The sequence below is a fragment of the Leuciscus leuciscus genome (genome assembly GCF_965113295.1).
Source record: "Leuciscus leuciscus genome assembly, chromosome: 8".
NCBI classification, from domain to species: domain Eukaryota; kingdom Metazoa; phylum Chordata; class Actinopteri; order Cypriniformes; family Leuciscidae; genus Leuciscus; species Leuciscus leuciscus.
Genome location: NC_138732.1, coordinates 18,835,331 through 18,849,235, shown reverse-complemented (window position 1 = coordinate 18,849,235; position 13,905 = coordinate 18,835,331). Strand labels below are relative to the sequence as shown.

At 39.5% G+C, this 13,905-nt stretch overlaps 1 protein-coding gene across 5 annotated transcripts in view; it reads right to left on the bottom strand.

Annotated features, from left to right (window-relative positions):
• gria1a (glutamate receptor, ionotropic, AMPA 1a) overlaps positions 1 to 13,905 on the bottom strand; it is a 75,785-nt gene that overhangs the window by 27,373 nt on the left and 34,507 nt on the right. For all 5 annotated transcript variants that reach the window (XR_014208152.1, XM_082177972.1, XM_082177973.1 and 2 more), the window contains exons 6-11: positions 10,627 to 10,785; positions 10,307 to 10,474; positions 9,222 to 9,326; positions 8,860 to 8,970; positions 6,502 to 6,708; positions 5,613 to 6,040 (exon numbers count right to left, since the gene is read on the bottom strand). Coding sequence is in view for 4 of the 5 variants with exons in the window: in XM_082177972.1 (XP_082034098.1) it covers positions 5,613 to 6,040; positions 6,502 to 6,708; positions 8,860 to 8,970; positions 9,222 to 9,326; positions 10,307 to 10,474; positions 10,627 to 10,785 (1,178 nt within the window). In the remaining variant the exon portion in view is untranslated. The remainder of the gene's footprint in view (positions 1 to 5,612; positions 6,041 to 6,501; positions 6,709 to 8,859; positions 8,971 to 9,221; positions 9,327 to 10,306; positions 10,475 to 10,626; positions 10,786 to 13,905) is intronic.

The window sequence follows — 13,905 nt, the reverse complement described above, 5'->3', positions numbered from 1 at the left end:
AAGAGAAGAGAAGAGAAGAGAAGAGAAGAGAAGAGAAGAGAAGAGAAGAGAAGAGAAGAGAAGGACAGTGTAAGATTGTGGGCCCACCTGTGTGAGGAGATAAACATTATCTTGAGTGGCTTGCATAAATTAGGCCTGATGGGTAGGTTTGAGTGACAGGTCTGACATTTGAACAAGGATTTTTTTTTTCTCCCAAAGAATAAATAGCACACGATTGGGCAAACTAGCCTGACTGTTACCATCAAGCGGCCAGACCACTCACCATTCAACCTATCCGCGCTCATTAGACAGGAGGAGTAAGTGTGTAAATTCACATGCAGATGATCACAGAGGAAAGAGGCTCTGACTACCCATGATTAAAGAAGCGTAATGGAGGTGGTAATGCTGCTGCCGTCCTCGCTCTATCGTCCTCTAGTCACTAATTAAATGTCATCACACAAACAGAACCAGTCATGCATGTCGGCTCATATACAGCAATGTCTGAGGTGACGTGTTCTAGATGGTGAAACATGTTCACCCGCAATGCGGACACGCTATCCGCAACCCATCCTCACTTGTTTATAGAACTTCAGTGACACGGAGAGAGAAGGTATAATCACAACCACATTGTCGATTCCACTCTGCAGAGTCTGAGTCACAGTGAAAAAATGACAGGGAGAAATGACACAGTCTAATTAAGATCCTCTGAAGCCGCTCTGCGCCCCATCACAGGAGACATCCACAGGAAAGTGACGGTCTGCTCTCTCTCACACCACTGACATTTCAGCATCACGGCTGAGACAGAACGATCAATTCATATAGGAGCTCACAGAGACATATACCGCCTGGAAGTTCTGATATGCTGGATGACACACTGAGGGATTGTTCAAGACTTATCACTGTGAATCAGTTCAGGTTAAGGTCATTTTCCATACCAACATAGCAAAAAATAAGTACATAAATAAACCATATATAACCATATTGCACTGCATTGTGGGATTGTAGTTCATTGTAGTTCATCTATTGATCAGTCAAGAATAGAAAATTATTGGAAATATTCAAATCAGGAAAGTTCAAATCTGTAGGGGATAATCTGGGTTTGTTTCTGTTTTGGGTGGGTCACATGTTTTAGCTCTGTGTTCTAGTTTTCAGTTAGTTTCTATGGTTTTTCATTGTTTAATTAATTTGCGCACCTGTTATTCATTTTGTTGATTGGTTTTGAAAGAAATTGTAGTCTGCCTCGACCCAGATTCCACTCCAAAATATATTTTAGAATGATCTCATCCCCACAATGGCTTAATTATCATAGAGATGAAGGAAGTCAAGTTATATTGTTTCTTCACCATTTGGGTTGATCACACCCTGAGCAAATGGTCATCATCAATTGTAGAATGGGAATGGGTGTGGGACACAGATGACCTTCTCAGACAATGGGGTGTCTCAACTTCATTAACATATAGACCACAGCTGTTGCAACAACAGCAACTTCATTTACATTAAGAGTGGTAAAACTGTAACAGGATAAAAGGTTTGAGATTTGGATGTTCTGGGTTCATTCTAACACCGGTGAACCCAAGGTGCTTTGTGTACCTTGCCACTGCTATGCTGTAATAAACTGAGATATTCAACGTCCACATCATTTTTTCTTAAAGGACAAGTTCGGTATTTTACACTTAAAGCCCTGTTTACAGATCGTATCTGATGAAATAGAACGGTTAAGTTAAAAATTTGGACACATGCTCCTGTCCCGAGAATTTTAGGTTTATTTCGCTTTTGTGGACCTATTTTGCCAAACGCGTCACACCCGTGATTCTTCCGTTGAGAGCTTGAATAATAGACACTCCAGCCCAGTTGGTGGCGATAATGCACCTTTGCCAATTGCAAGCAAACCACGGGCATTTCATTGAATACACAGAAGAAGCAGAAGAAGAAGCGGCGGAGTAATACCGTAAAGGTGCTGCGGTCTCACAGCGCGTCCTATACAAGTCAATGGAGTTGGACAAAAACTACGATAAAACCTGTTGGAATGCATATTTTTCAGCGATTTTTGATGGAACATATCAGTGAACACCCCCTGACCACTCGGTGAGTTTCACGTCTTTGTAAACGAAAGTTGAATGTGTTTTTAGGACGGAATCTTCCAGTGCATATAGACAACCATTGTGTGGGGGGGGGGGGGGGGGGGGGGAAGCGAAATAAACCTAAAATTCTCGGGACAGCAGCATGTGTCCAAATTTTTATCTTAACCGTTCTATTTCATCAGATACGATCTGTAAACAGGGCTTTAAGTGTAAAATACCGAACTTGTCCTTTAAAGTTTGTTCTGTATATTGAAGCCCTGTGTTTCTCTGATCACTTTTTAAAACTGCGGTTCCATTATTACCCCTTTACATATTTTGACTATACTGTGTGTGTGTGTGTGAGTATGCATGCATTTGAGAGTGTCTGTGGTGACGGCCAACCAAACTAGCTTGGACAGTCAGTTTGAAACATTTGGTGGAAAAAGAGCCCTATGAGGATTCACAAAAGATTCTATGCATTAACACAAACACTCTCGTTTTTGCTCTCTCTATCTTGTAGACAAATCAAATTAATGGCAAGATTTACATAATAAAAAATATTAATATTACGACCAAAAAGCGAGCACTCATGGTACCTAAAGTGCATGTTGCCATACAGGCACTGCTGAACATAAAACCCATATTAAAAGGTGTGAGATGTTACCTTTGAAACTGAACTCATTATTTACTCATCATCACATCTCTTTTTTTAATGACTCCCTGCCAACGTACCCATTTGTAATTATGCTTATGGTAGTAATTGTCCCCTTCCAAAAAAGGAAAGGTACAATTATTGCTATGTTGATGAAATGACATCCACAGGCAAAACTGCAAAAAACAACAGAAACCATCAGTCTACATAGACAAGCGCTTCCTAAGGAAGAATCTGAATTGAAACGGAAGTTCATAAGTGACTGATGTAAAATGTCCAGACTCCAAACTAGACATCGATTCTGTGTGTCATACAAACAGCTCCTCACAAAAAGCGCACAGCAGACTCAATTGATTCCAATACAGTTTGCCGTTAAAATGTTGTTAAACTAACATAGTGATATGCACACAAATCTTAGGTAAAATAATTAGTCTTCTACTACACTGAACTTTTTCTATTGATAATTTTCAATACTGAGTGAAATGTGTTTTGCATTAATAATCAGTTTCTCCCACATTGTCCACCAACTGAGATTGTTACAATGCATGATAGGATTATTATTACATGTTTAGAACAGCCTATAATTCATAGAGAATACATGAATGGATTAAAAATATACATATACCTTGAATGCAATTTAAAGGGATACTCCACTTTAAAATGAAAATTCTGTCATCATATACTCACCCTCATGTTGTTTCAAACCTATGAATTTCTTTCTTCTGCTGAACAGAAAGGAAGATATTTAGAAGAATGTCAGTAACCAGACAGTTTCTGGTACCATTGACTTCCATAGTAGGAAAAAATATATACTATGGAAGTCAATGGTACCAGAAACTGTCTGGTTACTGACATTCTTCTAAATATCTTCCTTTCTGTTCAGCAGAAGAAAGAAATTCATAGGTTTGAAACAACATGAGGGTGAGTATATGATGACAGAATTTTCATTTTAAAGTGGAGTATCCCTTTAAGTCACTATATGTTGGAACAGAACATAGCCACACATTTTCACCTCTCTCTTCAACTTTTTCAGAGACTCACAGATCAGACAGAAATTTAATTATATTTCAGAACCAGGAATCTAGGATATCCATCTGGAATGTTAGCTTTAAGCATCAGCGAGACTTCAATGTGTTGCCCACAGGTGCGAATGCTGTCTGGTGCCTGAACTCAGCCGTTGACATTCTCTCTCTCTCTGAGAAATACTGTACCATCCCTCCCTGTGCCCTTAAAACCCACAGCCATTGACCTCATGTTGCCAGCTTCACCCCCAATTAATTAGGTTTTTAATTGGTGACCTTTAAGAGTCCAGCAACTGTGTAGTGAGAGACACTTCATCTCTGGCCCTGCGCACCAGCAGCACAGAGTGGAAGGCTCAAATGTAGCCCTCACAGCACTTTAATTTGCCTTTCAAAGAGCTTCTGTCTTCCTCTCATTAGACACTGTGGAATTAGGCTTGCTGTGTCCGGTCCAAGTGGATGTGCAACTCTATTTGATCTTTAGAAATACTGCCATATACCACAAACCAGCTGTGCAAATGAGAAATGGCTAAACTGCAAGCACATATCAGTAATCTGCCAAGAGCAACACAACAGCAGTACCGCTGAGAAATCACTAGACATTTAAACATTTAAAAAATCTTCGGCAAACGATATATGATTGCTGCGCACCTTTGTGTCATTTGAAACTGAAATCGAAACATAAAACGAGACATGATGAAGAAATCATCATAATGAAATGCAACTAACCATGTAATAGTGTAGCAGTGCCAGAGCAAAATAAACAGCTTACCAACTAATAAAAAGAAATTGCTTTCACTTTCATTTTCTACTGACATCTATGTGTGTGTGCCCAAACAAACTTTATGGTATTTTGCTGCAATTCATCTGTCACTTGGTACTGGTAGAAGCAAAATTAGACAAATCCCAACATGGACAAGTTGCATGACATGACGTCATACTCGTACTCGTAAAGTTAAGTAAAAAAAAATGACATTGAATAGGAGATTATTTGCAACAAAGATAAACTGAGTGCATGAACCAATAATAATAAAAAGAAACTATTATAAACCAATTAATAAATATCTAGAATAAAAAAAATCTTTTTTTTACTCAGATACTGGGTATTTGTGTAACTCAGCTCCTGTCAATTTTACTGACATACTCCTTCACACATCCAACCAGAGCTGGATCGGTGCAACACAATGTTGGGTAGTCTGTGCCAAACCGGTTAAAACTGCATACATCTGCCAACAGTGATTTTGTGTTCTGTTCTTCTGAGGGAAAACTTCCAGAGGGGAATCTTATCTTACTGAATGAAATTCAATTGTTTTCAATTGTGTAATCAAATGATTACAGTTGAAAACGTCTGTAGTCTCATATTATACCTTTTTTCTTTAATAGATGTACTTTGCAGCAAATATCTGTTTGGAACGCTAGTCTTACAATCCCAGCATACACCAGATCTACACTCCAGGGCTGAGACACAATGTAACATCCTTGTCATTTGTAACAAAGTTGCCGAGCACATGCAGTGAATACAGCTCCATTGACTCCAATGGTAGCTCTCTATAGGTCTAAATTGTCATTTAATGAACTGGAACAGACACAAGGCCATTTCATAGTCACTGCACAGTGATTTATAAATGAATAACCTTCAACATCAGGTTCTTTGACCCAGCACCAAGGGGGGAAAAACAACCCAGCAAACGAAAAAACCCTCACCATGTGATCTGTACAATATTTACCCAACACTGGGTTGCCAAATGACCTAGCGTTTTTTTTAGAGTGATGTGTTACATTTTTGTTCACTATTGTGTGATAAACAATTTCAGTATTGAGCTGTCGCTTTATGTCCAATTTAAAATCGTAAAGCAAAACCAGTTGGGAAGCGTTGAACTAAAACACAAATTGGCATCTCACCTGGGGGAGATATCACAGCCCTGCTGCATGAAAGCTCCCAATGAGAACCAGAGACTGTTGAAGATGCCAAACTCGTTGCTCTGCTCCTGACTCTGCTGGTTCTGTTGGCCCTGACCCGGTTGGGCGGATGACGAGGAGGGCTGGTTAGGGTTCTGTTCAGCTCCGTCGTCATAGTCCTCTGCGTGCCACTCGTAGGGACTGAAGCGGCTGACTAGGAAAAGCACCACGCTCACGCCGATGTAGGCAAACACAATACACATCCAGATCTCATAGGCCAGAGGGTCCAGGAAAGAGAACACACCAGGCTTGGACTTGGTGGGCTTTTTGATCATGATGGAGATGCCGAGGCTCATGAAAGGCTTGGAGAAATCAATGACTTCCTCCCTGACAAGGGTTATGGTCAGTGGGGCCACAGCTACGTCAGCTTTCTGCAGAGGAATTTATGATGTTATTGCAATAAATACCAAGTATATATTGTAATATATTTTATTAAATTGCACATGAACCAGTAGAACCAGTAGAAGAAGTCGATCTAGGACAAAGTAAATGAAGATCGGACCTGCTCTAATCTATCCTCCATCTACAGTAAATGCCTTTCCAGGAGGATTTTTTTTTTCTCATTTCGTGTTATTATGCTTTAGGTAAAAATATGAAGCCTTTTGGTCAATTGCTAAACCTTTTCTCATGAGGTCGGGTTTTCTCAGTACAATAATGATTCGATTTTCAATAGTGGAATGCTAATTAAAATGATTGAGATTTTATGACAGCAATTTTTTTAATCAGTAGCATAACTGGTAAAAAAAGCTATTGTGTTCTTTGGCATTCGTCCTTAACACTCTGATATTCGGGTCTGGATTTATGTAGGAAGAAAATAAGATGTAGCACTTACACCATAGACAAGCTCTCCCACCATTCCATTCCACATCATGGTCTCAGCATCTCTGGCTCCATATTTCCCATCAGCCACTATTTTGAGTAGGTAGTGGTATCCCACATGTTTGGCTATCTCTGCTGCCAGTTCCACACAGTAACCTTCATATTTATCATTCCCTGTAAACTGCTCATGGTTCTTCTTCAGCATGACATATGGCGATTCCTAGTCAGGACACACAAGATGGAAACCATATATTAAGACATTGAGAGCTGGGGTAAGAAATAGTTGACAAAGCAGATAAGAAATAGTGGTTTGTTACTTAGAACATGGTGAACTTAACAGGTTTATTTTCAGATGACTTTTCTTTAGCATCAGGGACATACCTGGCTAGCAATTGTGTAGAACGTGTAGGGTGATTCTATTTGTGGAAGGTCTGTAATATGAGTTAGCAGTTCAATTGTGATATTTCAGAAAGATTGGACATCCTGAGGAGATTACAACAAACGCCACCTGAGGCCCTGCTGACAGCTCACTCAGTAACAGGACTTTTCTAAGGAGCTCACAAATAACATGAGAGCGTATAGAGGAGGGAAAGAAAAATAGAGTGAGGTGACAAAGAATAGAAAAGAACCCCTTGCTGATCAGCATAGGATTGACACTGAAAGCAAACACAGCCAAAGCAAATAGAAATATATCGTTTTTTGCCAAACAGCTTTTCCAGAAACAAACCTCAAAATGTCATATCTGCAAATGTTTCAGTATAACAAAACATTTGAACCCAGCTGTGCTGCAATGCAGCTGAAACAGACCTGAACAGTGGCACCATATTACCTGCTAATGTAGACCTCCGAGATGGCCTACAGTACATGCTGTCTTTCAAGAGAAACAGATCATTCTTTAGAGCACCCGTGGTGATGCCACTATTTCCAGCCTCTTTGATAAACAGTCTCTGTTGGACAAACAGCATAGCTCAGACTATTTCCTGCAATCCCTCCAACACCCTTGTGAGCGCTTAGCCCCTAACCCACACGCTGATCCATTACTGTTTCCCCCCACCCCATCACCTATTCCCCCAACATCCTTCCATCAGGAGGCCGGTCCACTCACTCTGCCCTTTCTCTGGCTTGGAAAGAGACGGGTAGTCCACATATGAAAGGTTAATAAATGCCCTCTGAAGCCTAACTTGCGACAGAATCGCTAAAACGCAGGCTAAGCCCAAAGATCGCCTCAAAGAAGACGAGGATAAAGAAAAGGAAAATTAATCTTTTGTCCACTGCTGGCAATTCAATCCACGGTTCCCCTTTAAGTATAAGATGAAAACACTGTGGCTGGAGGAGCAATAATGTCTCATTTACAGACAGAGCACAAAAGAGCCTTCATGCTTTTATCTGCACAGAACAGCATTACCGCCATCATACTGAGGGATAAAAACATGGAGGTGATGCATCAGCCATTCTAAGAAATAAAAAAAAAGGAGAAGAACAATCATGAGATGGTGGGCTCTGTCCAAATTCCTGTATTTTTGTTTGACCTTGGGGCGCCGTAATGTTGGGGAAGGTTAGGAAGATTCTAAGGGCCCTGGAACACCCATCAATAGAGACATTTGATGCACTGATTTCTATATAAGTACATTTTAAAATGCAATTTATTGCTGTAATGGCAAAGCTGAATTTTTAGCAGCCATTACTCCAGTCTTTAGTGTCACATGATCCTTCAGAAATCATATGCTGATTGGGTGCTCAAGAAACATATATTTGATTTATGTAACATAAATGTCGTTACTGCCACTTTTGATCAGTTTAATGCATCCTTGCTGAATTAATGCACTGGCTTCTATGGGCTGAAGCCCAGAGGCCTACACTGGGGAGGGGCCTACTGGCTGCACAAAAATATTACTTTTTTCATAATTATTTTTATATATGGGAGATTACAGAAGTGACAACTACATTCTATAACCGAACTCACATCCGTAAATTTTCAGAAATCACAACCGCATTTTCGGCTAAGCCCTGCTTTGTGAATGGAACCAGACTGTTTTTTAAACAAAAAACAAAACAACTATGTCTACCAAGAGTGATGTTCACTAAAAATTAGATTGGAAGAAAAGTTTCTAAAGTTATGCCAGATGAATTTATACATACGTGAGCACAAATTGAAATGTTTATATTGATTAATGGCCTCGTGACATTTGTATTCGGGGTAGTCCAGGGGCCTCTGGTAATCTGAAGGTGCCCGTGTTGCTGAATAAAAGTATTAATTTGTAAAACAAATCTTACTGACCCTAACTATTTGAACAGTAGTATAACATTTAATGTGTTTTCAAACCAGCACAAGTTTAAACCAGTAAATCACAAAAATGATTTGAAGACATACCATAATAGTGGTAACAATATATGTGCGGTTCTGAAGTCCGGAAGTCTCATTACTGCCTGGCATGTAGGCCGCCGTGCTCACAAATTTCTCATCCTCATTCCAGTAACCCACCTGAGAAAAGATCAAATCAGGGACAGGAACTTGAGCATCATCAGAAACCTTTCTGAGATTTCCCACAGGAGACACTACATCAAATACAGTGCTCATTTATTAGGCCAGAGTGGATTTCTGAAACAATAACCATACAGGAGTCTGTGAATGTTTCGTTTAAACTATAAGAGTAGAAATCCATCTGAGAAATGTGAAACAGTCTGTCACATCGAGAGGCTTCCTAATCCTTTTCCTGATATTTAAGTACTTACTTTTTTCGGTCCCGTCGGCCTGAGCTCCATCACACTGACAGTGTAGTTTGTCCTTCGTCCCTTCTCGTTAAACTGAATGTGTCCCGTTAAGCCTTCAATCCGAACCTGAGTAAAAAACACAGAGAAGATGACTTTCGTTCTCTCTCTTTCTCTCTTTCTTTCTTTCTTTCTTTCTTTCTTTCTTTCTTTCTTTCTTTCTTTCTTTCTTTCTTTCTTTATTTCTTTATTTATTTCTTTATTTCTTTCTTTCTCTCCCTCTCTCTCTCTCTCTCTCTCAAGTACTCCTCCCCAGAAGGGTGTACATCTCTCACAGCGCCTCTTCTGTGTGTACAGTACAGAATGTCTCCCAGGCCGAATGATGGAGTTAATTGACCGAGTTGAACATCAATCTCCCTAGCCTCCCAGCAGATGGACCAAATTGCCTCAGTCCAGCACACATCAGACTCTCAGCAGACACAGCCGTGGGCAACTGTGTGACAGAGCCTACCTCTGCAAGAAGAATGCTACACACTGAGTTTACTACATTGCTTAGACCTCCTCACACTTATAATTAAGTAAAGTGAACTCAAAAAACGAATGATACGGCTGGAAGAAAATACCAATTTGTATATGGCTTCTCAAAGAGAGGGCATTTCTAAAAAAATATTTCCAATAAGTCGCATTTGGTTTGTGCTAACAAATTCTGCTCAACCTCGTCAGCCAAATTCTATGCTCTGCGCTTAAATATTCATACGCTGCCCAAAGCGAAGAGACAAACATCTGCCTAAGGGTAATGCAACAAAGCCAGGTGTTCTTTCCCTCTCTTTGTAAATATAACTTGTCATGTGCTGTTAGGACCAGCATAAATGTTATCGCCAACAGGCTTTATTATCTGCAGTGTCACATTTGATTGTGATGGTCTCGTTGGTGAATCAATGTGAACTTTATGAGACAAAATAAAGATGTAATTTGCTTATTGGGGTTTCATTTTGTGCACTCAGAATAGATTAGAACCAGTGTCAGTCTTGCAGATTGAACGTTTATGTTTGTGAACAATGTGTTAATTCAAAAATATATCTGTGTGCAGTCCCAACAGGGCAAGATACCTGCTGAAGTGCTCTCTGAATATCGATGCCCTGGCCCCAAGGTGCTGGTGGGTTGGCCAGACACTCTCCAGCGTTTCCGCGCCGAGATATATCTATCCTCTGCCTGCGGAGATTCTGGAAGGCTGTGGACATGACTTTGACCCCATCATATGTGAGAGCTCCAGTGTACTGCATAAAGAAGTACATTTAATGTATTTAGTTTTATTTAATGTACATACACATTATATGTTTAATATATATATAATGCATATAAACCTAATTACATGTTTTTTGTTTTTTTACTTCAGGTTTGAATTCATTCTTTACATGGTGAAATGTACCTTCAGTCCTCGCTTGGGAACTTTGGCATCTTTGTTTTCAAAGTCCAGCCACTGCTGCACTGTTCTACTAATATTAGGGTTTGCGTAGTTCACCAGCTGGAAGCCTGTTACATTCGCCTCACCCTTCTTAAACTCTGTCAGGTCGATGTCCAGAAATCCCTGCAGGAGAACAGAAAACATGTTAGCATGACATACTGTGATTTCAGTTACAGTAGAGCAGAAGGTTTCCATAGTCAATAAGAAGATAAGAATCCAATTTCAACCAAATGCCAATCATTAAAGGCAAGTAATTGACTCAATTGAAAAGGGAAACCAATCTGAGATTAAATATGATGACGAATCCCTTGCGATTGTTAAAAAAAAAAAGTTCCAGCGTGAGACCTCGACAAGAAATGCAGGTTGAATTCGCAGTAGAGGGAGTCATTTCCACAATAATGGTCAAGTGTAGCGAGAGAGCATGAGGCCGGGCCTGTGGAGTGCTGTCAAATGTAATTCAGGGTTTAAAATTATAATGGAAAGAATGGTTGGGTCAATCACTTAATGAAAAAGGCTAATCCCTCTCATCCACTGAGGCTGGTTATCCAAGAAAGCTCGGTTGTTATCCGATGTGGTGCTGGAAAATGCAGGAGCTGTGAATAGGAATTTGAAGTAAAAAAGAAAGAAAAAAAACAGTGGCACACCATGAGAGTTTTCTGGAGGTTTGTCTTTAATCCCAATGGCTCTATTCAGTAATTCAAGGACTTTTCTCACAATCCTATCAGCTGAGGCAAGCTGCCCCAGAGCAGCCCACACACTCTCCGTACCAGAGATCATACCGAACTGAATCTAACCTGAAGTATTACAAGGAATGTTTCATTTCATGAAGCTGACTATTTACTCTTATAAACTCAAATATAAATGTTTGTGTACTAAAGATCAGTTTGTGTTCAGCTCAACAACAAACTACGTTGGTGTGTGTCTCACACACAGTTTTGAGTGTAATAGCCCTTGTCAGGCTGTAAGTGTGTTGATCTTTGATCTTTTATCCCTTAACACGCTTGGTCCCCCAGGAGCAGTAACATGTCCCTGTGTACCCTGGGAACATCTGCTCCGTAGGACAACGAACAAGACTGACTACACTTCTAACATGACCTCACGCTTGTGTCTTACCTCACATACCCTCACACACACATAAACTACTGTTCAGAATCATAAGACTGAATAGTATACTTGGCAGACCGTGCAATGTGTTTTTTTTATGTCAGACTATATGATATGCTGCAAATCTTTAGGACATTTGTTACATTTGACAGTGTCGACTGGGCAATCAAACATATCACGTTCTGACATCCTCACTGAAAGGCAAAAATGAAATGGCACCGCAGGGAAGTCCCATATGCCAATGTTGGCCCATATTGGTTGCCCACTAATTTAAATATGCAGAAGGAGAGGCTGTCAACCTAAATATTATGGTGCCACACACCCCTAAAAAATGATCCCAACGCTAGAAAATATATTTAGCAAAAATATAAAGGCAACTATAAACTAATGTTAAAAAGTCTAGGGTCAGTTTTTTATTTAGCAGAAATTAATACTTTTATTCAACATTAATGTATAACATTTACCAAGGGCTTCTTAAAAAAAAAGAAGCAGACATTTTTTTTATAATCCGCACAACTGATTTCAACATTAAATAATAATAAGAAATGTTTCTTGAGAAATGTTACACCGAAGACTGGAGTAATGGTTGCTGAAAATTCATATTTGCCATCACAGGTATAAATTACATTTAAAAACACACACATATACACAGCACACACACACACACACACACACACACACACACACACACACACACACACACACACACACACACACACACACACACACACACACACACACACACACACACACACACACACACACACACACACACACACACACACACACACACATATATATATATATATATAAACTGAAATAAATTGAAATAATATTTCACAGTATTATTGTTTTTACAGAATTTTTTAACCAAACATTTTTTTTTATAAAAACATAACTAACCCAAGCTTTTGAATGCTAGTGTATGTTTTCATTTATAAAGAAAGACCCATTTATAAAAAAATAAAAATAAAAAAACCCTGACCAATATAAATGTCTCCCTACTGGAACCTACCATTCCACAGGGACAACTCAAAGTATCCTGTAACATCAAATCAATTCTTGGAGTGATGTGCTATCACACGGCTGGCCTCAGGGCTGAAGCGTCACACAACCTCGTTTCACAGCCTCATCACTCTCTGCGGTGAGAGTGAACAAGGCAATCAGAGATACACAGGCTGCCTGCATCACTGCACATACCGTATGCCATGCTGTTACTGAGCGCACAACTGGGACGCATGTCATCACAAGCTCTCAAGTCTGAAACATGGCACGTTCTTCCCTCAATCAACATGACTACAGTCTTTGAAGGCAATCAAGAGCTCATTCACCAAACAAATTTATAATAAATTAAAGGAGAAAACAAAGTCAAGCAGTTTGCAGAATGAAACTTTCACTAATTTCAAAAAAGCAAAACTCTCATTTCAGAAAGATAAATGTTTCAAATTTCTGATTTTGACAGGTTATATATTTTTTAATCATTCACTTCTTTAACTTTATAATCACTAGCTCATAGGTCCAACTGTAGCCCAATACTCGCAACAACTACAGTAGCCTACATTGAAGCAGTGTTGTTATTGTTAACTAAAATAATTAAAAATATTTTTTGGTAATTAATAAATAAGATTGAGAACATCAACGAAAATTTGAAATGTTCGACAACTAAATTGAATGATGAAATTAAAGTTAAAATGCAAGATGAACTAAGTTGAATGATTTAGCAGGAGTTAGTAGGCCTAATCTTAATAGTGATGTTTGCCTTGAATTGAATCTGCCTGGTTAGACATCACGCAAGGGACTCTACGAGTCTATAACCAGTCGAGAGATGGAGGAGAAATGGGGCCAGGAGTCATTACTGATTACAACAGCAAGTTGCTTTCTGAAGGGCTGCCACTGCTCTCTCATGATTGGCTGCATCTCTCTGCTTTCTTTTTTTTCGTTCAGCTGCACGTCTTTTGGCATTCCTTCTCATGTCAACTATCTGCTCTCATAGCAACAGTGACATCCTGTTTCCTGGAACAGGGCACCACTGATGATATCCTTCAGTTGTATGTGACTATTATAATTGATTACAGGTTTTTGACAGATTTCGTTCATTTTTGCCAGTCTTGTTCTCTTGGCTCAGCGTAATTATTCTCA